The sequence below is a fragment of the Excalfactoria chinensis genome, chromosome 1 (assembly GCF_039878825.1).
Source record: "Excalfactoria chinensis isolate bCotChi1 chromosome 1, bCotChi1.hap2, whole genome shotgun sequence".
Classification (NCBI taxonomy): Eukaryota; Metazoa; Chordata; class Aves; order Galliformes; family Phasianidae; genus Excalfactoria; species Excalfactoria chinensis.
In genome coordinates this window covers 123,415,514-123,442,525 of record NC_092825.1, presented here as the reverse complement: position 1 = coordinate 123,442,525, position 27,012 = coordinate 123,415,514, and the positions used below count along the sequence as shown (strand labels likewise).

The window sequence follows — 27,012 nt, the reverse complement described above, 5'->3', positions numbered from 1 at the left end:
TAGTCATGATCATGATCCAAGAGTACAGTCCAATATCAGACAAAGCTTACTTTGAGCTGTCCTTGATGAAGCAGAAGGCTGCACAACAATGATCTCCCTGTGGGCAGGAATGCCTCTGAACATTACTTCTCAAGACCAAGATAATCTTTCCAACTGTGTTTGTTTGTGAGTAAAACTTCGATTTATATTAGGATTTAGCAACTTAAGTAAATGGCAGACAAATCACTGTGACTCTTATAAACATAATGGATTAATGGTATAAATCCATTTACAATAACAAATCAAATAGCTATCATATCTCTAGAACCATGCAAGTGTTGAATATCTTCTGCAGCAGCTCTTAATAAACAAAGTTAAAGCACTTCTGGACTTTAACCTTTAATTTTTGATCTTTAGAGGGCAAACCTAACTTCTAGGCTCTAACTGCAATTAGCCAGGGTTATAGTAATACATTCTAACTCCTAAACAGTGATATGCTCAGGTTGCATTTCAGAATACCTGCAGGATTTAATGCACTCTCCTGAACAGCTGGCTGAGATAAGATCTGCCTTAATGTATCCTGGTGAGAGAGCAGAGCTCGGCCTGCTTTCAGTATGTACAGCTTTAATTGCTGGCATCTCAGTAGATCCAAATCCACTTGACCTATGATAAACATTAAGCAGTCATTAGCACTATAAATATTACATATTACAGAAGTAAGGTGATATTCATACAACCTCAACGCAAAAAAAAATCAGTTCACATCTTAATTCTTTGTGAAAGCTTATGAAATGCTATCAAATATATGTTAGTTTGAACTGCACCTAAATAAGAAGTTTGTACATATTCTATGACTTGTGATAAAAATACTACTCTCCTGTTTTTCACACCTTAGAAAACCATGCAGCTCATATATGGCTGAGTAACAGTAGTTAAGATGTCATATATATACAGTACTTATAACAGTTCAACAGAACAAGCCCAGCCCTAAACAACATCTACATTTTCTCAAGTAAAAACAGTATTCCACTCATCATGAAAGACAACTCTTTTCTAGCTAAATTTGTCTCCTAAGTACAGTAGGAGAATGAATATTATTCAACGTTGACTAGGAAACAAGGTAAAATTCCAGAAAATCCTTTTTGTTACATACGCTCGCTGCTACCAGTACTTTCCACAGGGAATATCTAGCCCTTTAAAACAACATCAAAAATAACTGTACCTGAAAGACCTTGACTGGGAGACTTCATTCTGTGTTTTTCTATTTTACTTCCAGCCAGATTTACTAGTTGAGCCCAGATGGATAACATGGGTTCAGTAAAGGGCAAGTTGTTTACGTTAAAAGCCACAACTGGAAGCTGGGCAGCAAGGAAAAAATCAGACAAAAACAAAAAGTGGATAAGTATTTTACAAAATCATTCTCAAGTTCAAATTTTTATTAACTAAGAAAAAGGAAGAATCAACATCTGTCTTATTGTTCTTCCCCAGAAAGAACTGGAAAGACTTATATTCCCTACCAAACTCCTAAGCATGTACTGGAAACACAGCTAGAGCAAGGAGGAACTTCAGTCTCTGAAGTTGACTATACACGTTGGTTGTGCATTCACTAAATCCATACTTACCAACTTGAGATTAAGGTTCAAGTGAAAACACCTAAGAGTTTCTACACTAGTTAGCAAATAAGGACAAATAAATGAGCTTTTCTCAGACAAGATCTATGTCAGGACTTGATATTTTAGTTCAAGTCAAGCACTCCACTTTAAATCCGTTTTCCTCAGCTCCCCAACAAATGATCCTAGGTTAGCATTCAGAGCACTGCAGATCTTGAATGTCAAAGTATTTACTCAACAAAGAATTAATATTTTCTTTGCATCATAACAGTGCCTTTAATTTCACAAAAACACACCCTTCCCTGTACTGAAGTCCCAATAAAACAAACTTACTGGTTTTAGTTGATTCAGAGGGCACACTCTACATGTTCGCATCTCATAGAACTGCACAGTGATTTTCCCTTTCGGAGTGATGCGCGTCACTGTGCCTTCTCCAAATTCATCATGAACCACCTGACCACCCAGTCTCAAGCGACTGTCTATGCCACCAATCACAGCTAGCACTGCCATTAGGCCTCCCACCTCTGGATTCTCAGTGTCAGGAAAGTAGTCATCCAAAACAGCCTAGCAAAGAACAATAAAATTAACTGTAGGGAGAAAACATATACTTCGATCTGCTTTAAAATAAAAAAGTTAATTATACACACTTCAATTTAAAAATTACAACACAAACACATACATTTATAAATATTAAAAAATGGTTTCAAAATTAAGCTTAATATTGTTTACATTTAATATTTATCATTTCAAAATAAACATTGCTATAAAAATGAGCTTATTTTAAAACGTGGAAACTACCCCTTCTGACTGTTTTCCTGCAAAGATGTGGGTGATGGAGGTTAGCTGAGAGTTGATGTACTTGTTTATGAGTCCATTCCACTGGCTCAGCGAATGGAGTGTCCTCAGCAGTGCCACTATCTCTTCTGCTAAAGTACTACTGTGAGTTGCAGTTAGAGATGCTTGGGGTCTGGCCTTTCTCCTTCTCAGAGTGGATTCTGAAAAGAAAAAGCAGTCAGACAACAGTTATCAGTTTAAAGCACACATTTTCCATACATAAAAATAAACCATTGGAGAAAAACTCCTCTACCTCTGAGTAGTGGGATATCTGAAGAACAAGTACTAAGCAGGCTGCCTAAAAAACCAAACAGTTTTTCCACCAGAAATTTCATATCTCTTGACCTTTCGTTTTTATCCCAGGATGGAAGTACTGCTTTCAATAAATGCACAGCAAGAATCTAAAAAGAGAACAAAATTAGCGTCACTCCAGTCAGTTACCAAATTCTTAAACATTAAGTATAGAAGAAGTATATTTAACAAGTTGACCTTCCTCTGTAGTATTCTCTATCACAGTGACTTCTTTCTGGCTACAGTAGCTCTGTGATTTCTGTTTGGTTTGCTAAGGAATATGTTAAAATATGCTTTATTGTCACATTTTAAGTGAATCCAACCCCTCTGCAATATTTAGTGTAGAAAACACAGAGTGGGAGAAACATAAGTGACATAAGACTAAAACACATAAGGACGTTTCCCACCTTGTTGTCTTTCTTTTCATTATCTTTTCATTTTTTAAAGATAATTTTTGAAATGCACATGTTACCTGTCTTTGTAGTGAAGCAGCAGTGAAGGATTCATGCCCCTCAACAATTTTCATTAGCAAAGTTATCCACTGAGATGTACTTAGAGTGCTGCACATCTGAGGCATGAGTGCTATACTCCGAATGAAACCCAATGTGCACCAGCTCCTGTGCTGTTCTTTATAAACCAGTTTATTTGGCAAGGAAGCTAAAAATAGAAAGATACATCTGTAACAGTTAACATTTCCACCGACTATGTAATTCCATATATATTAAAGGCTGGAGTTTGGCTTTGGTTTTTCATGTTTTTTTTTTGACAAATTATAACACAGAATATATAAAACTGTTCTTATAACTATTAACTTAAATTTCAGAGCCTGTAACTAGCATCCTTAATCAAGGAATCACAGAATTTCTCAGGTTGGAAAAGACCTTAAAGATCATAAAGTCCAACCACAACCTAACCATCCTACCCTAACTAACAACCCTCCGCTAAATCATGTCCCTGGGCAACACATCCAAACAGTTTTTAAGCATCCAGAGATGATGCCTCAACCATCTCCCTGGGGAGCCTATTCCAGTGTTTAACTACCCTTTCTGTAAAGAAGCTGTTCCTGATATCCAACCTAAATTTACCCTGGTGCAACTTGAGGCCATTTCCCTTCGTCCTGTCACTTGTCACCAGAGAGAAGAGACCAACCCCACTCTCACTATAAGCACCTTTCAGGTACTGGAAAAGAGCAATAAGGTCTCCCCTCAGCCTCCTTTTCTCCAGGCTAAACAGCCCCAGTTCCTTCAGTCTCTCCTCATAGGGCATATTCTCCAAGCCCTTCACAAGCCTTGCTGCCCTTCTTTGGACCTGCTCCAGCACCTCAATGTCCTTTCTGTACTGAGGTTCCCAAAACAGAACACAGTACTCAGTGTGAGGTGAATATGCCTTCAGAAACAGTTAACACCCCTTTAAATATTCCTTTAAAACAGTTCTCACCATTAATTACTCAAAAAGTTGAAACAACAAAACAGTACTATTCTTGAAATTACAGAACTAGGAAACATGTACAATTTATCCAGTAACAATGTTCTCACAAAAAGAGAGACTGCTAGGAAATTCATTGTCTCAGCATCTCATACATTTCCCCTGCTAGTCCTGCTTATGTCCTAAGAAAACTTATTTGTCATGTCTGCTAACAACTGAATGTCCAAAACCACACTTTTTAGCCTTAAAAAATTATAAGCTAGCACCAGAAGTAGTTCATTAGGCAATAAAACAAAACAGAGACATGCTGAATCAGACTCTGTCTATATAATATACCTGATTTATCTATTGTACCACTTTCCACAAGCATACGTAGTAGACCACACAAAGTCCTAGTAGCATCACTCTGCATGACTTCAGCATGGACACCAGCAGAGAGACACAATGTCTGCAAGAGGTTCACAGTACTTGTCAACATCATGGACGTAGGGTGAAGATTCCTTTCAACTTGTTCTCCTTCTGAAGGAAGAAACAAAAGGCGAAAATATACAGTAGTATCAAGTTATTGTATTTCCCAAATATATACAAAAGTTCAAATGTTCTGAAACAAATAAGATATGAGAAACTCAGACAGAACATCCTTTTCTTAACATGAAGAGCCCTTATTTCCAATTACAAGGGCAAATTATAAACCAGATAATTTGTGCAAATAATTCGAACATTTGCTCCAGCAGCAAACTGCTTTGAAGAAATTCAGAATGTGACGGGAAGAGCAGACAAGAACTCTGAATAGACTATACAGTTAGGCCATGTAAAAACCACAATTCAGAATGGCATAAACAAACGTTCCAACGTATACCTCCTAATATCGGTAACCAACTATTTTTCAACTGCATAATCATGTTTTCTTCAGCCCCACAAATATGCAACAAACACAACACTAACCTTTTCCATCCTCTTTTCTCATGCTAAATATATTTTATGAAAGATTCTAGTCAGAAATCTACACCTATTAAATTATTCTTGTTAGATGCAACATTTTCTCCTGTAAGCGAAGCTTTTTTCATATTACAAAATGTCAATTTTGGAATTCAACTGAAACTGTGCCTCCAGTTTTATTTAAAAAGAAGAAAAACAAAAAACAAAACCAAACACCATCTCAGTCTGGTTGTTTTTCAGTGGCTTTTGGGTAGCTGTTTTTTTTTTGGTTTGTTTGTTTTTCCTTACCAGAATCATCCTCAGTGTCTGAATCCTCAGTTGTGGGCTGAGCTGCTGGTGGTGGCTCTGCTAGTTTGAGATCGTATTTTCCCTCCTTCCCCATTCTGTAGGAATTTGTACTTCCAGTGTCCCACTGCACTCTAATCCAGCCATCTTCACCCAATTCTCCAATTACACGACCCAAACCTGGAGGAGGCCCATCCTGACAGAAAAGAACACTTCAGGTTATAAATTAACAATATTATTTCATAATCAAAGTTCTACTGCACGTTTTTGCTGCTAACCTAAAGATTAGGTAGTAAACGTTCAGGAAAATTTCAAAATTTGGTGTACAATAAGAAAACATTTCAGAGTCCTTTACAGAAATTGTCCAGTGAACTGCAGAAATATTCATGATTTAATCTACTTTACATTGTACAACGTAAGTTCCACACACTTAGTTCAAATTGGATATTATGTAGTAAGCATGGGGTCCTATTTCATTTCAAACCATGACTCAGAACTTTCTCACAACAACAACAAAAAAATTCATCTTCTAAAATGAAATTAAACAAATAATCTATTTCGTTTTAAGCCTCCAGAACTTTAAAATGTAAAAACATTTGGACACAAAATTTTAAAACATATGAACTTTATATTTTAACACACCCAAATCTGTATGAAAGAGGTTGTACCTGATCACCCCATTTCCAGTCTACCCCTCTCACCACTCTGGTACCAATTTTCATCATGGCTGCCAGCTCTGGTCCAGAAACAGGGAGCTGAACTGGTGTAGTTTCCTTTCTTGATTCTTCTAGGACTGTGGCAGAAGCTCCATGAGAAGATGCAATCATATCTTCTTCAATATTGTCAGAACTCGGTCCTTAAAAAAAAAAAAGGAGAAAAAAAATTCCAAATTTTTACAATGACACTTGTCATTGAGAAATAAAGGGATATAATGATTTTGAATGCAAGGGGCTCTAAATACTTAATTCTGATGAACAGGTAACATTATTCATCAGTAGGCAAGTAGTTTGCGTAACATAAACTTTTTGGAAAGAACTTCATATGAAAAATCCAGTTAAGTACAGAAACAACTATTTCCTACTGTCCAAGAAAAGCAGCTAAAGCTCCTGTGTGAATTCTAGTTAATTCACAAGTACTTATGTGCTTTTTTGCAGCAGGAATAGGGGTGAATAGCTTGAAGTACTATCTTTAAGTAGTTTGGGTAGACAAACACGCAAACATGATTACTTCCAAACACCAAGAAACCAGAATTTCTCATACCTATCAGCCGCAGAGTCGTTTGTGTCAGTGCTAGCATACCAGAGTTAAGAAGAAGACTCAAGGTATTAGCTCCATGCTGCAGTGTCAACATGTTGAGCATGACCAGCAGGAAACGTGCTTGTGGAATAGTTCCAAGACTTGGTCCTGCTGGATTCTCATTGGTAATTGTTTGCAGAGGAACAGGCTGCACACCTAACACACAAATAAGAAAGCCAGTTGACATTTGGAAGATACAGATAAAATTTGTTTGATTGGTGGCTTCAAGTATGTCTTGATTCCACACTTGGCTTTAAGAACTTACAAGCTCAACTTCCACGAAACTTTTTGCAACAATTTAGATTTTAATGGTAAAATACCACTAATGAGTAATGTTGCCAGAAAACAAGCAACACTGCCATAAATTTAGAAAAGCAAGTTGGGGTTTGGTGGAGGACAGACAGGAAGTCACAATATTTCTCATCAGAAAGCAAGGGAGTTAATTTTAGAGTTCTAATTACTGGGAATTTAAAAAATAAATGCAATTGTGTTAGCTTAAAACAGTTTTATCCCCAGCCAACAACAACAACAAGAGATTCACCTAGCTCTTTAAATTTTGCAGTGGCATCCAGCAAGATGTTCCGGACATTCTGAACAGCCCACGCATACAGTTTTCCAAAAGTTACCTCTAGGAGCATTCTGTTAAAAGGTGGTATCAGATCAACATCCTTCAAGCAGTCCGTAAGAGGTTCCCTTCACGTAAGAAAAACAACAAAAGAAGTATTTCTTTCTCCTCTCTGAATTGTGAAAGCAAAATTAAGCAAAACAAAACAAAAAGTTTTACCCTATATTGGCTCCTTCTGGAATAAGCCTCTGCCATCCACAGAACATTGCATATTGTACAGATGGAAGCAAAAAATTTTTTGCTGCCAATTTGAGAATAGTGTCTATTCCCTCCAGACGAACTTCTGCTCTTTCCAGCTGCAAAAGGGAAAAAGAAAAAATACTGTACATCTGTAGATCGCTGATACAGTAATGCCCATTTTCATCCACTTTACCTGTTTTAATAAACATTTTCTCATTTTTTCTACATCTACTGGCTCTTCTTTAAGTGCAAACTCAACAATTGTGTTAAGGAGTGCAGACTGTGGATACAAGCCTTGGACGTTTTGTTTCAGCCACTTGTACTTGTGGACACCTGTAACTGTACTCAAAAGCGGCTGCCACTTATCCTGTAAAATATGAAGGTAAGACATTTAATAATTTTTAAATTACTGAACACAAGTTATTTCACATAAAATCATGTCCAAACTTAAAATACTAGGAGGAGAAATAGAAATTATTCAAGGCCAGTAAAAAAAAAAAAAAAACATGAAAATATTTCTAAATCATTATCTACCTTTTTAAAAATGCTACATAACATTTCAAATTCATTACTCTTCAGAAAATAGAAAGCAACTCATCACTGCTTTTATCACTATATGACCAAGGTTGGAAAACACCTCTAAGATCATCTAGTCCAACCGTTCACCTACCACCAATATCACCCACTAAGCCATGTCCCTAAGTAGTACCTCTACCCTGTTCTAAAACACCTCCAGGGACGATGACTCCACCAGGTCCCTGGGCAACAATGACACAAAGCTTTATTTGAACACTTCTGAACATATTCAATTTACATATTCTAAATATCTGTTCAGTACCCAAGCTTATTGTTAAGAATTATTCCAAGTTTTACTGAAACAATGCACCATATTTAGTTATATATCCCAAACATCATTATCAAAATATTAAATGTCAATTTATGGCAGTCACAACTTCAGCTAAATTTTTTCCATCTTGTTATTCTCATTTATAGCATTGATCTAAAATCTGATATCCTACCTTGGGTGATTTGATTGGCATGGGCCTTTTATCTATAGGTACAGGACTGTGAGGAACAACACAGGATTCTTCTAAGTCACTCTCTTCATTTCCAATTTTGGATTCTTCCACGTCAGCAGATTCAGATTTTTTTGGTACTAACAATAAAAAAATTACTCCTTTTTACAATCTCACGGTATTTGCAGTATCACATTTTCAAGTTTACACAATCAACTGACAATACAGAATGTGTAAGATCTGCCTGTGATAAACTGAAAGGGCACTCTAGGTGAATCCTCAATCTAACTATTATAAAATTAGATCTGGAAATAACTGCAGTAAGCTTATATCTAGAAAGACCAATCTGAAAGCACTTGAGTGTTTTTTCTTCACATTAATTGACTTACAGCTGAACAGTTCTCTGACTACACTGCTTTAATACAACATGATTTTTAAATAAGTTTCTAGTTGAACTGTACTAAAACCAATTCAGAAGAACTGATAGTGAATGATCACTTTTAACACTTAAATTTCTCTCCCCTGCCTGATTTTCCTCTAAAAACTGACATGTAACCATTGATTTTGACAGCACGAAAATGCAGCAGAAAGCAAGTCTCAAAAAGTACAGACAACTTTGAAATGAGCTTAATTTTTACTGTATCAAAGAAAATACAGTATTAACATTGCATTACCTCTTTTTTTTCTCTTTTCTCTAATTATTTTTTGAACTACTCTCCGCCATCTGGGCAAAGAACTCAGAAGTTTAAACTTAGACATTATGGAGAGATCATTGCACACTGCAGGACGTAACTCATTGAATAAGAATCTTAAACGTTCAATGACAGGAGCACAAACTTCTTTGTAAGAACGTCCTTGTTCTTGATGGGTCTGTAAAAAAAAATCATTGAAAGATTCAATTACTTTTTAATATGCAATTTTAAAATAGGGTAAGTAACTGCTTAAATAAAACCACTTAATGAAAAATAACCTAAAATTCAATAGGTGAATGGCTTACCTTAATCAGTGAACATTTTGCTTGGTAGACAACACGACACACATCCACTACAGATTTTGGTAAGGTTTTGTGTTTCACTTGGTCAACTCCAAGGGTACCAGGATGAACAAGGGACAATGCCACATGACCTTAATGGGGAAAGACAATTTCTGAATGTACATTTCCAAAATTATTTATAATATAATTCAAACTGCTCTGAACTGTAGTCGGTTTTGACAGCTTTGACACAAGTCTACCTACCCAAGTCTTCATGTTTCAAAAGGCAACACAATAACAAACGTCCTACTTCTTCCACAGGATGCTCAGGAGGGAAAGTGATTGGTGTCGTTAAGTGACACTGTTTACAGTATCTCTCTATTTGACACAAGAAATCCTACAAAGACACAGAAAAGCCACTTTTTAACTTTGGTTTTAAGCATAACGAAAGGATCCAAAATATACCATCCAGCATTAAAATAATTTTCACAGCCTGAACTAACATGTGAAAGTCAGAGATACCACACAATTTGCACTATTTAATAAACAGCAACCCAATACTACAAAGAACACCCAGTATCTTTCTTTTTGTATGAATACCACAACATGTCTACAGTAACATCGGTATACCTTTGATTTTACCTCTCCCTGAGATAGCCAGGACACTCAACACAATTTTTAATAGCCTTTTCCTGACTCACTGTTATTACTATCCCATCCTCCCCGAAGACTTTGTGTTGTGTTTTGGCTCTTTTTTTTTCTTTTGGTAAAGAAGCTGAAATCAAAAAGTTAGAAATTCTGAAGGTGTTACAAAAGACAGTAATTATTAAAAATCTTAAAGTCCTAATATCTATGATTCCTCCTGAGGAGGACCTGAGCCCACAAGTGCAGAGGGATTTTAAACTAAGGTATACATACACTTACCATCCAAAACGCATGCACACTTTGACTAAGAGAAACACACCTTAGTTCAAAAGGAGGTCAGCATTATCTGTCGATAATACTAAAGTCTGAGATCACAAGTAATGTTTTTTTTAACCCATAAGAATACACTTATGATTTTAGTTCTTCCACTCAAAAAATCAGAAGAAAAAAATGGTACTGCTAGAAAATTAAGTGGACTAAAGCAAATTTTACTCATTGCTTGTACTTGCTCATTCCTTTCACAGAAGAGTAATTCTGAAGTAACAACTTGTATTGTCTGCTATAACTTTCAGAGAATTTTCATCAACGAGAATACTTCATGACACTGCTGTCAGCCTTCAGCACCACTTTATTACCAAGGGCTTACCTTCACTGTGTGATCCTGAATATTATTATCTGCAATAGCTTGGAGAAAGGGTTGCGAATGGTCACTCAGAGTTAATCGATGTGAATATAGTTTTGATTTGTTTGGGGTTGTGTTCCCAGGTGAACTGCAGTGGTCTTCATCCTTTTCCTCATTGTAACTATAATGAATCTGACTAGTTTGCAAGCCTCCAGAAAATATAGATGACTTCAACCATTCTAAAAATTAAAAAAAAAAAAAAGCAAATATAAATTCTGATGAAAGCTTAACTGCCAAGACTGAGCAAATCCTGGAAATGAAAGCACATACAGCTCAGTACAGAAGGTTTAGCACCTCTTCTATTTGCTGAACCTTTTTCAGACTAAAATAGGATTCTATAACTAAGAAACAGTCAAGTAGCAAAGCTGCCATCGCATCACATGTTTAGAGATAATATGTATGGCCTTAACTATTTTTCTGTGGTTAATATAGAAGTATACGTTCTAGTCACTAAAATTAAGGTATTCAACATGATATAATCCAACACCAGATGCTTCAGGCATTCTACAGTGAGTGAGCTTGACTACACAGATAGCAGTTACGCAGCTTTCTCTTTCAACATTCTCTGCCTTTTGCATATTACTAAATACTTGATGCTTAATTGTTCAAAATTATCACGTAATTCTTATCTATATCTTGCTAAATGCTTGGACCTTGATGAGCGCACTGGTAACTAATGCTAAGAATAAAGAGCTCTAATTTTGCTATTCTCTGAAGAACTCAATACAATATGTTAATTTGGCTTTACTTTTTTGCATGCTTTGACAATCAAAATAATGTTTTGCTTACTTGCGCATTCAACTTCCAGAGGAGAAAGTGGTGTACTCATTGCTAGGTAAGACGCATGTAATCCAAGGAGAAGACCCAAATTTCTTTCTGTGTCTATTAAAGGTGATGATAAAGTACTGAGATCTGGTGTTGAAATCACTTCCTGGTCAGGCTGGTCAAAAGAAAGATGAGTTGAAATCTAGTACACAGTTCCAACAAGAATACTGAAAGCAAAGTAATACTTTACTTCAGGAACTGTACATCTACTATAACATTTTTACCTCCATATACTGGCCAACACAGAAGGCATGCATTGACTCTCGTGTGTCCTCAAACTGCAAAGCAGCTTCCAAAGCAACAACCGGGTCCTCACCTGCAAACTGAGCTAATGAGAGAATGAAGCAGTGAGTACAGTATCTAAAAGTCTGCTTATGCCATCTAGTTTTGAAGCAGAAGTTACTTGTGCCTTGAATTCAGATGCTGATTCTCACCAAGTATACTATTGCCAGTTAAAGACTGGGTTTGAAAGTCCTTTATATCATACACTTTCCCATCAATCACTGTCCAAAATCCTCCATCTTTGTTGTGGTTCTCTAGATCAGCCTTACGTATAAGTGTTACCTCCTCATTATTTCTGCAGCTCTGGCCAGTAAAAAATGAACCTATGGGTACAAAACAGAACAGAGAATTTATCAACAGAAACACAGAAAAGCTTTTCTGGACATCTTTTTAATAGTCATTTAATCCCAAACTCTTTACTTCTACTCAAAGGTTGCCTGTCTTTTGACATGATCAAAAGTCAAAATAACTATTAACATATTCCTGTATGTATAGTATGTGATTAAACTGTGTCTATGCCCTGTTTTATGCAGTAATGATCAATGTCACACTGATCAGGCATTGCACAGCTACACAGCTGTTTCTGTTTGGAGGCAGAACAGTAAAACCACTGTTCTGGCATACCACTGCTCTATTTAATTTTTCTGAGAATTACTTCAGTTTAGTACATGCTTTCCTGCAAGATGTTTCATACGCATTTAGTTTCAGTTTAAATCCATAATTTTTAAATAAAAAGGCAAAGTTACGTATACATGTTAGAAGTCTTTCAATCTATTTATGAGTAAACTCTATTTCAAGCTACAGGTAATTTCAACCAGACAAGAAATGTCACAAGTGAAGAGCTCAGTAAGAGATGCGTATTTTCACAGTCTACATCACAAAGCAGAGATAGGATTAATAACAAAAAGCATGAAAGTACTACTTGTGTTCGAATTTTAATGCTCAAAATGCCAAAATGAAATGGGATCTTGTAAATTACACAAAATGCTAAATACTGTGATCTACTTTTCTGAAAAGCTGCATTTAACCTGCCTTAAACATATATTAATAGTTTACTGGCAGAAAGACCGCCAAATGAATTGGTTAATAGAACTTTATACTGTAAGCAGAACTCCCCTCCCAAGAGTTGTTTGTGAACAGTCACCAATTCACATAGCTACTTAAAGAAAACAGAAATAAATAGTCCAGATAGTATTTGTACATACCCATTATTCCAGGCCACGCTAAATCCTCATTGTCATCTCTTTCCTTCCCAGGGGCTAAATGGTTAAATCTGTCTAGATGTTCAAGCAAACCAGCCAACAGAGGGATAGCACCAGCTTCCTGCATTAATCCAGCATTTTTACTGAGGAGTAGCACTATAGATACTACCAATTCAGGAAGAAGGATGCCTAAAGCATGGAAAACACAGCCAGTATTCAGATTTATTTAAAGACTTGGATTTGTAGCATCATGCAAGTAAATCACCAGGCAACACGTTCTACTTTCTATTACTACTTTAGTACAATGATCTTTTCTCTCCCCCATTAAATTTGCTCTCCTTCTCTCTTATCAATTTAAATATTAATTAGACTCCTTTTTCTAATTTTATTTATTTTTAACACTTTTAACACTTTCAAGAACATTAACATCATGTTATTATCTTATCAGAGGGAAGGGGATCAGCTAATAACAACTCACCTGTTAAATCGCCATCTACAACATAAGATACTTCTGCAAAATGCCTATGACTAGTAGAAGCAATGCTGATTGCCACAGGAAGTATATCACTGATGTGTGTGCACAAAAGAGCAGTGTATTTCTTCAGTAAAGAGCCAACGCCTAATTGGTCAGGACCTGTATAAAAAGCAGGAAAAGCACAGAAAACAACCAGAGTCATGTTTAAGAAAGACTTCAAATACTATCACACTCTTCTAAAATGCAATCCCTCTTTGAAGGTAACTTACTGTATGTATTAGGGACCTGCCCAACACAATCTCCTGGATAAAGTTTACTAACAAGTAGACGCTGAAAACGGAGCAGCAGGTCCAGAGAAGCAGATCTCTCTTTGCTAAAATGTTCATGGTCCATGCAGGAAGAAATGTGACGAGCAACATCTTTCAGTTTGGCTATCGTCTGTGATGCGATGTTCCTAATTGGTACACAAGTTTTGTAAAGTACTTAAGAGTTAATAGGAATGACAGGCCATAGAAAACCAGCTTAAGCTTTTGCTGGAATTTCTCACCAACATACAAGAAACATAATTTTTTTTTGTAGGATGGTGTCCCTTTGTTTGCACTATAGTACCCAAAAACTCAAGGTTTTTTTGTGAATGTATTTAAAATACATCAATCTTTGTCATTAGGCACTATAAAAACTTGTCTGCACTGACACAATTGAGTTCAGAAGAGTCTCAGTACTGGTTAATTACATGGCTACCATCACAATTAGTGAAGAAGTACTCTACTATACGTTAAATACTCAGAATCCTAAAGGTCACATATTCAACAATTCTTTCTCACTGTCAAGAACTTAGAACTCTGATTTCTGCCTCATCTAAAGCCCCAGCTGGATTCCTTGATGCAAACATTCGTTTCTGAATACATCCACGCAGATCTTTCTATTCTTAAGAGTGACAGTAGTCACTAAAATTCTAGCAGAAGACTGCTCACTAGTTGTCCTTAAGTTGACTAGCTTATAAAATGTCTCTCAAAACAGATCTCCTGTACAAAAAGAAAATAAATTTGAAGAAATTACCTAAGTAACTGCTGAATTAACTGAACTAATGGTAAACTTTGCTTTCCTGCAGATTCATAGATTCCAGTATTAATAAGGTCTTTGTCCAATGGAGTTCTACTCCTATGAAGCGTAGATGCATTTGCTTCTTGTTCATCAATTTCTTTTTCCTTTTGTGCCTCTTTTTTTGCTTCTATATCCTAAAAATGTGAAACAAGTAGAAGAAAATGCAAAAAAATGCAATTATGATTATGAAACATTTTACTAAAGTAAAGTAAGTATTCACGAAAATAAGATAAAATTACTTCTACCTATGCCAGAAATGAAACAATTCTCACACGACAAATATGTACATTGTTTTCCATACAGATTATACAGGATGGGATTTTTTGTTTGTTTTTTTAAATGATCATAACATAAAAAGAATAAGCAAGGGGGAAACAAGGTTAGGCAAAGTCAGAATTCTGCTTACACCAAACCAAGTTAACAATTTATTTCTATTCTGTGAATGTTCTGACGTGACAGCACCTGTAGTGCAGTTTAAAAATGAAGGCGTGTTCACTCTCTATTTATAAACGTAACAAATCCAGTCCACTGCAGAACCTGGGTTAGATCTGTTACTGAAATATAGACATGCAGAACTCTGTGGAGACTAATTTACCCAAGTTTCAATGAATCAAAATCAGCCTGCGCAGTGCTGTATGCTACCATCTTAGATCACTTTCAGCTTATATTTATAGCTAGCTCAGGCATCTCTGATCTACACCATCACGTACACATGTCCTAGTAGACATGGCTAAGAATTAAAAGGCTTTGCATGTCTTTAAATGTTAAAAAAAAAAAATACTAATGCTAGTACTAATTGCTAATACAAATGCATAAAGCAAAACTTAATGCACATATTTCCTCTGTATTAAAACCCTCCTCATTTACCAACAGTGGAGAGAAAACAAAAAGGAAATACATTAGGACATATTAACACGCTTTCACAGGTACACATAAACACAGCAAACTAAAGCAGTCTGTAAATAGGATGTCCCACCTCTAAGAGCATACTGGAGAAGGCAATATATGCAAAATATTTCTTTTATCTACTGTATAACTAGTCACAGCGTGTTGAACACTTGAACCAGTTAACTGAGCCTATAGAAATATGCAATATTGCAAATAATTCATCTTGAATTCTTAAGTAACAGTGATGATGTTTCCTGCTGGAAAAGTATAGTTGGAATCAAGAAAGCAAAGAACTCAAGAAATCCACAGGAAGTTCTAAAGCACCTAGAGAAATTATGCCTCTCCCGCAAAGCTTTATGAAAATATTTCTTACAGTTGCTAAACTCATCACTCTAGGCAACAATAAGAAACACTCTTCTAAAAAGGAGAACATGATTCATATCTTCAAACAAACACTGGCTCACATTTCAAGTTTCAGGTCAAGAGAGGATAATTCCACTTGAAATATCTTCTTACTCTATTTATACATAACTGTCAAGCTGCTGAAGCATACCTGTATTTCTGCAGTAATGGCAGCATTTAGTGCAGACTCTAAGCCTCCATCAGCCATCAAGCTGCCCACCAAGAGGTCGATCATAAATCTACGGCCTGGACTTACATTCATTTCATTCCCTGAAACTAAGAACAGAAAAAAAACTATTAATCACCTAGAAAGGTGAGCACCAAAGAGGTTTTCATCTTAAGACCAACCTGCACTGGGTAGGAGCGCTGAGAGAGCCCGAGCTCGCTCTTCTGCTGTTGGCAGTAACACGGACCATCCACTCTGCAGCACTGCTTGAGCGGCGGATTGCACAGTGTTAAGAACACCGGCGTTGCTTGCTAGTGTTACCACTGTCTGTTTAAGGCTATTGAGCAATATACCGCCCAAACCTAAGCCAAGACATTCTGGATCCACCTGGTGACTAATGGCAGCATGAAGCTGAAAAAAGGGAAAAAAGAAAAAGAAGGGTAAATTTTAACAAGGAAGAGACACGGAACTGAAAAAACAAGTCAGCCCTAGAGCCAGTGAGTAAGCTCACTGACCTAGATATAATACATTTCATCTGCAAATCTGTAAAATTTCATGGGGAAATGCTGGCTTGCATAAACTTGTACTAAATTTGAATGAATAACCAGAGACTATGAATTACACCCCTAAAATTCTGAACCTCAGTAACCTAAAGAGTAATGTAAGTATTTTCTCCATTGCTAAATTACACCAGAAAATGTAACTCATCTTCAGCAAGTGTAGGTGTCTTCTAAAGAGGACAAACTCTTTTGGAAATGCTATTTAAAACTATTAGAAACGCTCAAAGTCCCAAAGTGCATACAAAACCTAAGCTATTTACATTTTATTTTTTATAGTTCATATTTAATAAGATCAAAACACTGTGAAGTGAAGGAAAGCTTTCCAAGGAAAAGGAGGTGACAAGAGATATTTTTGATCTGTAAACTAAGGAAAGTCACAGTTAAAAGAACCATTAGCTGCAAAATTTCAGGGAGTAGAAAGTGATATTGTATTTATTTCATTTTCTTAATCAATAAAAACATTTTAAAGCACATTAAATCTGCTATCTCCATTAAATTTACTGTAATATTTATTTCACTGAATGCTCAGTGTGTAAGAAGCTGAAGGTACCTGAAGCCTTAGAAGGTTTAATGTCGCCACAGCCATACACTCCTTTTCCTGAGGCGGAGGCCAGTCAGAAGAGCCATCCATTCCCTCTGTCACTTGCCTCAGTAAAAGATCTAACTGCTCAAATGTCATGGGGCAAACATCCACCACAAAAGGAACCCGCAAGCCTATTGACCATTCTGAACACGATGACCAAGCAAAACTCTACAAGTTGAAAAGAAATGCAAAATTCAACTGCTATTTCCTCAGAAATAATAAAACTGATTAAAGATAGATAATAGTTTCATACTACTGCTTTTGGATGGTAACAGAAGATGATGAAATTACATAAGCATGTCTGCTTGCATTTCTATATGTAAACACAAAACCTTACTAATGCCATTATTATCACATTTTCCAAAGTGCTGTTATGGCAATCCAAATATCTCACTATCTTTGCTCTAGTAAATGTTCAGCTACATAGGTTTTCAACTGCTGTATTGGGATGGAGTTGATAAATACCACTATTTCTCAGAACATCCATAGGGAAAACTAGTCATCTCTTTTTGGTGAAGCAATTGCACATGATCTGTTTTTTACCAAGCTTTCATCTATTCAAAATAAAAAATAAGAATAAGAGAAGTCATGCAAGCACTGAAAGAGAAACTGTGATTAGCATACAAAACTAGCCCTAGAGAAAGACAAAGACAAATCACTATTAACAACTCAAAAATAAAACTTACCTGAGCAGGTCCACAAGCGATTCCAACAATATGCTTTGTGTCTAATCCTGGGAGAGCTGCAGGCTCTGGTTTAGTGATCCGTAAAGTGTCAAAGTGTTGACACTGATCATTGCTCCCCCAACTATGCACTTCACTATCTTCAGTCAGTGCTAAACAATGAGTAGATCCAGCTGCCACATCTATCACTTTTTTTCCTGAAAAGTCAGTCAAGTATTGATAACATAACTTAGATTACAATCACTAATAGAAGAGTATTGGAGGTAACGAGAATTGTGTTAATTACAGCTATACTTCAATGTCAGCATGTTATGGATGCCAATAGTAGTGTATTGGAAAAGCACAGCAAAAGCAAAATCAAGGAGATACTTCAAGTTTCTTAAGAAACAACTGAAATTTGGAAGTGCACGAGTTCAAAACAAACTCCTTCTATGTTGTACCCCTTTTACTAGGAAACTTATTCAGGAAACATTTATTAGAAGAACTCCCCATCTATACACCAAGACTGCAAAGTTTTATCATACTCGTTAGTTTCAATTAGACCACACGCTGCATATGAACAACAGTTTTAGGAAAGTTAGTGAAACTAAAGAGGTTTCTTTCACATCCTCTCCTACAGGTTTCTATCAAATTCAAGAACTAACTCCCCCTGTTACAAACCAGAGAAAAATACTTGTGTAATGATACAAAAAATACACATCTTATACAAGAATTCTTCTGTGAATCTAACTAAAGAAAAACATTAAGTAAGTACAACATAAAGACAAACAGCATTTAAAGTAACATAGTGGCTCTGAGCCTGCTGAAATTAAAGGCATAAAAGGCAGAAAAGATGGGAAATACGCATTATTACCTTTTTCAGAGCCACTAGCCCAGCATAAAGTATGACAGTAGAATATATGGTACTGTCACTCTTATTGTTTAGGTCATCAGTGTCCAGTTAAAGGTTCCATCAACAACTAAACACGTTCCACCTCTGATAATTACCTTTCAAGCTCTCCAGTAGTTTGGGATATCGAACATGTTCTTCTGTTCCATGCCCAAGCCTCTGATTGTCACCTTTACCCCAGGTGTAAACCTGGCCATCTTTGGTTAAAGCAATAGAAAACTGACTTCCACAGCGTACTTTCACAATGTCCAGGTCTTGGAGCTTTTCTATCAACTTGGGAGTCTTACAGCCATCACTGCCTCCTCTTCCTAGTTTTCCATAATCGCCATCACCCCAAGACCACACCTGGCCTTTAAAACAAGAGAAAGAAAATCAGAAATATTGCACAGCTTTTTCTTTTTAAAGAATTATCTGCTCTGATAAGCAAGTTCTGAGATTCTATAATTAGCACAATTTTCAAATTATACTTCAGGAGTATCGGTTATGAATTCATGTCTAATAGTTCATGAAAATAAGAAGAATGAGAAAGATCTGAACAGCAATTCTTGATCTAAAGTTCTCATGTTGACAAAACTACACGTAAAAACATAACTCACTTCAAGTTCACCAGTATGCAAAAAGTCCTTCTGAAAAGCATATGCAGGAGAGAAATTGTTGTGAATCAAGTGGCTACAGTTAATAAGAACACGCAAAATGTTCTTGCGCCACAGTGAATAGTCAAATTGTCTATGAAAGCTGATTTCTTCACTTTCGGTTCTTGTCATTCAACCATTTCACAAAATGAAATGAAAAGTGCCATTGTCTGTTATCACCATCTTTTGAAACACACTACTGAATCCAGGCCTTAAGTAGGAAATTTAGAAATCGTTAAGTCATTCTGCAATTGCATAAATCACATTTCAAGACCAGTAAACCTATGCATGTCTGAAAAGAAAGCTTTGTTTTACACTCTAGAGTGTTTACCTTTCTTCCTTGTATAAGTTAGTCTGTAAAGTAATCTAGTAAGCAATGAAAGCATGCAAGAAGGGAATCAATTAAAAAAAATATTCAAATTTAGGTTTTCACCTTCTGGAAGAGCAAATCTCAGCTTTTAAATTGTGCATATCACCACAACCAGTTATATTTTAATAGAACAACTACCTTCCTAGACTTATTTCCTTTCTAAAGAATGACTTGGGTCATTCACATTCTGAATCTGTTTCAAACCAGGCATATAGTTCTGGGATGCTGGGAATTCCACTTCCAATAGAACCTCCCTTTGGCACTTCCCATGGGTTAATGCAGAGAATCTTGCTGTTGTGACAACATGAGTTATTTAATTGGACAATGCATAAAATGTAGATGTATATACACTAAATATTTTGTTTATCTATTATATATTTACATAGCTATCTAAAATGTATGTAAAACAAATTTAAATATAAATTTGCGTATTCTAAATGAATATATTGAATACATACATGTCTATATAAATTTGTACAGATTATATGTAAAACAGATAAATGCACATTGATGTGTCTCCCCAAAAAGAATTTCAGCTTAAAATTTTCAAAGAATTTAAGCCACTATAAACAAGCACACACACTATCTACTTAGAATGAAATAAAGCATATTTAGAATGAAAGAAAAAATAAGCTTAAGTGTTTTATTTTGCTACTAACCATTTTCAGTAACTGCAAGAGTCTGAGCATCTCCACTTCCACATGATACATCAATAACTTTGAGACCTTTCAGCCCCGTGACCAGCATTGGGATGGTCTGGTCTTCACTGGAACCTTCAAAACAAAATAGTTCTCTGATTAGTAAAACCAAGAATGCTTGGTGGGTTCTTCTGTTTGCTTTTGGTTGGTTGGTTTTGAATGCTTTCTTATTTGAGGGGATGAGGAGTTGGGGGTGAGTTATTTGTTTTCAGATTTGAGTATCATGACTGAGCTCCCATATGATTTCTTAGATATTCAATACAGATTTAACCTACGAGATAGTTTTTGCTTCCCAAGGAAGGGAATGGACAACAATGCGGACTTTTCTTCCCCATCCAGAATTCAGAGATTTAGCAGTTTTGACACAATCCTTCTCACAATGTAAGAAACCATGCAGGCTTCTCAAATCAATCATAGGTAGGTTGGATAAAAGATTGTTTGAGAGAAGCACTAACAATTATTTGACAAACAACTGATTTTAACATACCATGACCAAGCCTTCCATAGTTTCCTCGTCCCCATGTATACAGCTCTCCTTCAGCAGTAATGGCTGCACTGTAAGTGCTTCCACAGGCGATATGAACAACATGTTTCCCAGCTTGCTTTCCAGATAAAGCAGATATCAATTTTGGTTCCTCCAGAGGGCTATTGAAAGAGAAAGTCATCTGATGAGTGGATGATGGTGGGACAAATTTGGTAGAAAATAACTCATGTAGTCCTACCTACAAATCTTATCAGCAGTCTAAGGAACCAAAATAGAGTTATAAGCCAAAAATAAAGTTCAGATTGTTCAACAGCATAAAAACCACTGAAGGGAATGTCTGAAAACTACTATATTAATTTCCAATTACACTAAGGAAGTGTTTTTCAAAAATAATTTAGCCTACTATAAAATTATTACCTTTATATGCTATTTCTAAGCAAATAATTTTATGACAGTTCTAATCTTAGTGTAGTAATTCAATGCTTTACAGGGCATTCAACACTGGGGGAAAATATAACCACTAAAATATACTGACGTGCACTCTTACGGAATACTCCTTTTCATGACAGCTCCTACACAAGAGGAGAACAGTAGTGTCACTGTTCAATGTGGGGGACACAAGAGAAATGATGTATGTAACACTACTGCATTTGTAAAGACAATCAAACTCTGACATCTGAATCAATGTTCCTAGAGAAAAATGCATTGTGGATTCAAAAAACCATGAATAAGAGGCCTGATAATAGTATATTCACTACTACTTCCTCTATCTGTAAGTACTTCAGAAGGTAGCACAAACACAGAACTAAGAACATTAGAAGAAAATATGCAGAAAAAATTCACTTAATACCACATCTGTGAGTGAATTGCTTAACATAAATATAAAATACCTAGTAAATTATCAAACCAAATTATACAAACAAATTGGACTAACAGTTATATTTTATCTTGTTTTGTATAGTAACAAAGTCTTCGAGGCTATGAATCTCAATCTGCTTATCTAATGGGACTCTCTGAAGTACATACTTAAGGTGCTACATGTTTTGTCATTATGGCAAGCAATTCTTGACACACAAATTGCCATAATGACAAAACACATAACACCTTATGTACATAGGAATGGTCAGTTACTACACCAAAACTAACAGCTAATTTGCTTGCTGAAATGGTCACAACTATACAAGTGGAAGAGCATCTGAAACATGGTTATTAACAATGTCTATTACTTGCCTGATTTGTCAGATAATGATTAAAAGGGTACATCCATCCTTTAATAAATTATGATCAGAGAGCATTTCACCTTTCACTCATGGACTCATTGTAGAGTGCTATATTTCAGTAATACTTCTTATGTGCACTTTTCTATTCACAACCAGATAGTTTATACTGTGAATTCAGACCACTGACAAAAAAAAACTGATGGTTTATTTATTACATACACTGTATCACCATGGCCTAGTCTTCCACCGTCTCCACAACCCCAAGAGAAAACTTCACCATTTGCTGACAAAGCAAGATAGTGATGCCCATCAGAGTGTGCTGCAATCTTCACAATATTTCTGGAAGCTAGACTCTGCACCAGCTGTGGTCCCTGTGAGCCAAACAAAAGTAATTAACTTATAACAACGTCTCATGTATTTCAGGGAACATTTTTCCCAAGGCTTTATCAAACCTGTCAAATCTAACAAATCAATGTAAGCTTAAGGGAAAAAAAGGGTCAAATTACTACTTAAATCTGATAAAGACTATGCTCTGAAGTTATTTTGTTCCTATACTTACAAAGTCCTAACTATATTTATGAAATTCTGTTTATCTTAGAGGCAATCTTAGTGACAAATATTTTTGTTTAAGATACTGCAGTTTGAGAATAGTGTTACGCTACTGAACTGTAATACATTTAATATCTGCCAATTTCTAGAGCTGTTTCCAAGGCCAGCATATCAGTGAAAGCAATTATCACTGTACTCTAATCCTCTAGCTTGACAGAAACTATGGAAATTAGATACACTTAATCGAACCAATGGAAGAGATCAAAGCCTCTACTTCTGAAAATTCAAAAACAGCAACAGAAGCACAGAAAAATCAGCATGCCTTCATCTACTCTTCCAAGATGTTTTAACAGCAGACCTATGGTATGTGATAATGCCTTAGAGAACACATATTTGAAAACAGACAGATAAAACTCACCAGTGTATCGCTGTTGTATGCTTGAGTATAAACTCGCCCATTCCTAGATAATATCAGAAAACGTTTCTCTGCACAGGCAATCTGCACAACGCCAAGATTGGCAAGTCCTTCACACTGAATTGGACCACTCACATTAGCATAGTACTTCCAACCTATTAAACCCCAAGCAATGACCTCCTGTAAAGAACCCTAGAAAGTAAAAAATCCTGTAAGCATTCATTTTGAAACATGTAACTTAATTAAGAAGCGTGTAGAAGATTATTATTATTTTTGTTTACTGTCAGTAGTCAATGAAGCTTAGCTATTAACAGGGTATCAGAAATAAAGACTTGCATGCATCTTAATCAGTTTAACCTGTAACAGAATACGCTGTAAATATCCAAATCAAGTGTACAGAAATTTTCAACACAGGAAACTTAACATTATCTGGGGTTTGAGGTAGCTGAATTTGTTGGTTATTTCTATTGTTTTTGTCAAGCACCCAACATATACTAAGTCTGGTCTTGAGAATTTTCTCTGGTAAACAATGGGAACAGCTGAAAACACAGCTGAATTAGCCCTGATGTTGTGATAAGACAGAATGGTTCCCAAGCCACACAATTACATTCTTAGGCTGATTCAAAGAGTTCCATATGCCATTAAAGATCTCAAAACAAATTTAGGCAACTCAAAGTTAGCTTGTGAAAATTAAAAAGGAAAACTGGACAACCTTTAGGGTTACTAACTTTGAAACTGAAAACTAGTTACCGTCTTAGGAAATACATTAAATTTGATGCTGCAAACCTTATGAGACGTAGGAGAGCTACACTGTGGAGGCATACATGGAGTGGCAAGACGATCCAAGTGGGCCATGATCACAACAGCCGTTTGTCTCAGATCAATTGCTAGTTCATTGTCCTGTGGTAAAGTCAGATACCTAAGAAAACTTTCATTTGGGCTCAGAGGATAGGTCAGCAGCTAAAAAAGAAAAGAAAGCAGTCAGAAGAAAATTTGAGTATTTCCATGCTGCTAAACATACAGATACAGAAAATACTGGAGTATTTGCACAAGATAAACTGATTCAACGCTGCATATACTCTTTCCTGAAGGGAAATCTCAAACGCACGTGTTAAGAAAATATAGTGATAACTGTAGTAATAACTGAATAAAACACAAAGTTGATAAAATGCAGTAAATAGTTCTATTACATTCACATTCTCAATAATATCTGCTGAAAGTTATAATTCAATTAGCTTCAAACAAAGCTAAAAACAATCCAAATATGCAGAAAAGATAACAGGCTATGTCTGTAATTACATATTACAAAAGCATGAGCTCTAGAACACAATGTTTACCAATAACTGTACTACGTAGCTCCTCCACCTAACTCAAGAAATGCAGAAGTACAAAGAAAGCCAAACATTAGTAAATGGTATACACATATGTATGTATGCACACATATTCACACACACACACACACGTCATCTGGAAAATGCTACTGCTAAAGTAAATCCGAACTTTGTTTGGATAGTTTTTGTTTTAGTTAATTTAGTCAGCCAATAAAATTTGTCCTTACAGATAAACCAAGGGTAAGTACCTGAATCTCTTCCTCAGAGTTGGGCATGTCTTTATTACACACTATACTCTGAAATCTTTGTAACAAAGGTAGAAGGGGTGCACTTGTTCCCTGTGCAGATCGCTCATTATCAGTCTCCCTTGTTCCATTATCCCAAAGCTGAAGCAACAACATAACTGCAGACAACATTTGGCTGAAAGAAAAATTAAGTTTACATCTTTCATTAGTAAACATTTCTCAGGAAACCATTCTAGGTTAACAAGTTACTTTTTACATTTTTAGTTCAGTAATAGCAGAAATCACATCTTTCCATTTGAAAGAGAGATTACAATATCAGAAATGGATTTTGCAATCTAGCTAACTTAGCTACATTACAGAAAATGTTCATGTGCTTTGAGTCACAATTACATAAAACCAAAGAAAACTGAAGACAGGCGCTGCTCAAGGCATTCCATTAACAATGATGGCTAAAAAACCAGAGTGCTCACACTACCCACCTTAGCGTGCCCCTCTGCACTGCCAGTTCTAGCAATATAGCAAGCGCCAAGTGCTGGTCTTGCAACGGAATGTTTCCCGGTCCTTTGGTACTGGGAGCTCCATGCACATCTCTGTTTAAAAATCAAACAATATAAATTAGCTAACAAGGAACTAGAAACAATAGATATTTCTTAATCAAAAGCATCTCACGCACACCAAAAACCACTAAGCATACAGAATAATTTAAAATTGTTAATGAAAATATATGTGGAAAGTGTTAGATTTTCTTCTTAAGAAAGTTAGCTTTTCTGCTCTTTTTGGAGTGACACTAGAATTTAAACTGCCCCAGGCTTCACCATCTATTCTTCAGCTCTCTTAAATATACTAAGAACAAGAAAAACACATTTTTCCACAGGTAAAACACAAACATTCCTAATGATACTTACTGTAAAGAAATAGCTGCAGTATTCAAAAGAAATTTTTTTAGAACAATTGTAAAAGAGTACACTTAAGAGTCATCTTATAATAGGTAAAAGTAGGGGAATGCTCCAAGTCTAAAGGGATTATCTTTATTTCCCTCCCTACGCATACAAGTCTGCATTATATCACTATACAGGAAAGGCACAATTAAGTGTACACAAGCACTGTATTACCAAAAGCTTTCTTTTCATGGATCCAGCTTAAATTAATGATATAATATTTTTAGGGTGGGTGTATACAGAGTGATTCAGAATACTCAAGTTTAGATTTTTCTTAAAAATTTATAAGAATTAAATCACGTTTAAAGAGCATCATTTCAACAATTTATGTACAATTTACATGCTCGGTATAAAACCAGAAAACTTATCGTTTTATTTTTCCATAAAATATTCTGCTTACACCATCATTTAGTAAGAGATGCAAGTTTTCCATTAAACAGATACCTCAGCAATACTCAAAAAATAAACTTACCCAGTCACAACAGACCTTAGGAATTTAGTAGCTCTTTCCACCACTTCCAACCATACAGAAGATACCGTCCCTTCATCAAAAAGGGATGCCTCTGGAAGAGCTCGTAGTGCATCAAGTGATTCCTGTAACAGTTCACTGCACAGGTCTGCATCTTCACCTAAGGATCACAGGAATACTAGCTACAACTTCACAGAAGGTATAGAAATTTTTAATACAGAATTTTGTGGGGGGATTTTCTTGGTCTCAAGTAAGAAGTTACGTAATAATATGTATATACCAGCTCTCAATTTTCACACAAACATTTTGACTGCAAGACTTCTGAGAAACCACCTGCTTCACAAAAAATGCATTCAGAAAGGTGACAGGTCTTAACAGCCTGTCCCACTGCGCATCTGCTGAGGGATTCAGAAAAAGAACTAGCCTGGACAAAGATCCAAACTGCTGCAATCTGAACAAACAGCACAGACTGAGACAAATAGGTAAGTCAATGTGACAGTTCTCATGCATCAAACTTAAGAGTGCCAGCCTTTGAAATACGACAAAAGTTGACAAGTACGCAAACTAAATACAGTGTTCACACTACTGCTTCAAAATTCTTTACTAAACTACTACTGTCCTGCAGTTATATTGCGATCTATCTTGTCTGAAGAATAAATATAAACGTTCTGAAACCTGGCATTAATAACACATTGTTTTCATGTAAACCAAATCTGTATTGCTAAGTCTAAAAGTAACCCAGCACAATACAGCAGCCATATTGGCTCGGATGGCAATTCACTCAAGGCGTCTCTGACCAACAGTACTGCTGGTTTCATAATA

General features: G+C 36.0%; 1 protein-coding gene across 7 annotated transcripts in view; it reads right to left on the bottom strand.

The window, feature by feature from the left end:
• Positions 1-27,012, bottom strand: part of HERC2 (HECT and RLD domain containing E3 ubiquitin protein ligase 2) — a 101,350-nt gene that overhangs the window by 46,317 nt on the left and 28,021 nt on the right. For 4 of the 7 annotated variants that reach the window (XM_072334393.1, XM_072334449.1, XM_072334413.1 and 1 more), the window contains exons 7-44: positions 26,194-26,350; positions 25,263-25,373; positions 24,787-24,958; positions 23,994-24,167; positions 23,211-23,399; positions 22,463-22,614; positions 21,027-21,184; positions 20,501-20,614; positions 18,938-19,189; positions 17,954-18,147; positions 17,235-17,435; positions 16,307-16,535; positions 16,110-16,234; positions 14,624-14,802; positions 13,834-14,018; positions 13,568-13,723; positions 13,093-13,278; positions 12,040-12,210; positions 11,830-11,933; positions 11,570-11,720; positions 10,745-10,959; positions 9,718-9,850; positions 9,478-9,605; positions 9,155-9,350; positions 8,484-8,620; positions 7,658-7,831; positions 7,444-7,580; positions 7,201-7,352; positions 6,624-6,815; positions 6,032-6,219; positions 5,367-5,559; positions 4,476-4,658; positions 3,187-3,371; positions 2,677-2,824; positions 2,388-2,584; positions 1,923-2,153; positions 1,202-1,337; positions 499-642 (exon numbers count right to left, since the gene is read on the bottom strand). In XM_072334393.1, the coding sequence (XP_072190494.1) occupies positions 499-642; positions 1,202-1,337; positions 1,923-2,153; positions 2,388-2,584; positions 2,677-2,824; positions 3,187-3,371; positions 4,476-4,658; positions 5,367-5,559; positions 6,032-6,219; positions 6,624-6,815; positions 7,201-7,352; positions 7,444-7,580; positions 7,658-7,831; positions 8,484-8,620; positions 9,155-9,350; positions 9,478-9,605; positions 9,718-9,850; positions 10,745-10,959; positions 11,570-11,720; positions 11,830-11,933; positions 12,040-12,210; positions 13,093-13,278; positions 13,568-13,723; positions 13,834-14,018; positions 14,624-14,802; positions 16,110-16,234; positions 16,307-16,535; positions 17,235-17,435; positions 17,954-18,147; positions 18,938-19,189; positions 20,501-20,614; positions 21,027-21,184; positions 22,463-22,614; positions 23,211-23,399; positions 23,994-24,167; positions 24,787-24,958; positions 25,263-25,373; positions 26,194-26,350 (6,429 nt within the window). The remainder of the gene's footprint in view (positions 1-498; positions 643-1,201; positions 1,338-1,922; positions 2,154-2,387; positions 2,585-2,676; positions 2,825-3,186; positions 3,372-4,475; positions 4,659-5,366; positions 5,560-6,031; positions 6,220-6,623; positions 6,816-7,200; positions 7,353-7,443; positions 7,581-7,657; positions 7,832-8,483; positions 8,621-9,154; positions 9,351-9,477; positions 9,606-9,717; positions 9,851-10,744; positions 10,960-11,569; positions 11,721-11,829; positions 11,934-12,039; positions 12,211-13,092; positions 13,279-13,567; positions 13,724-13,833; positions 14,019-14,623; positions 14,803-16,109; positions 16,235-16,306; positions 16,536-17,234; positions 17,436-17,953; positions 18,148-18,937; positions 19,190-20,500; positions 20,615-21,026; positions 21,185-22,462; positions 22,615-23,210; positions 23,400-23,993; positions 24,168-24,786; positions 24,959-25,262; positions 25,374-26,193; positions 26,351-27,012) is intronic. The other 3 variants (XM_072334421.1, XM_072334440.1, XM_072334430.1) reach the window with 1 other exon arrangement.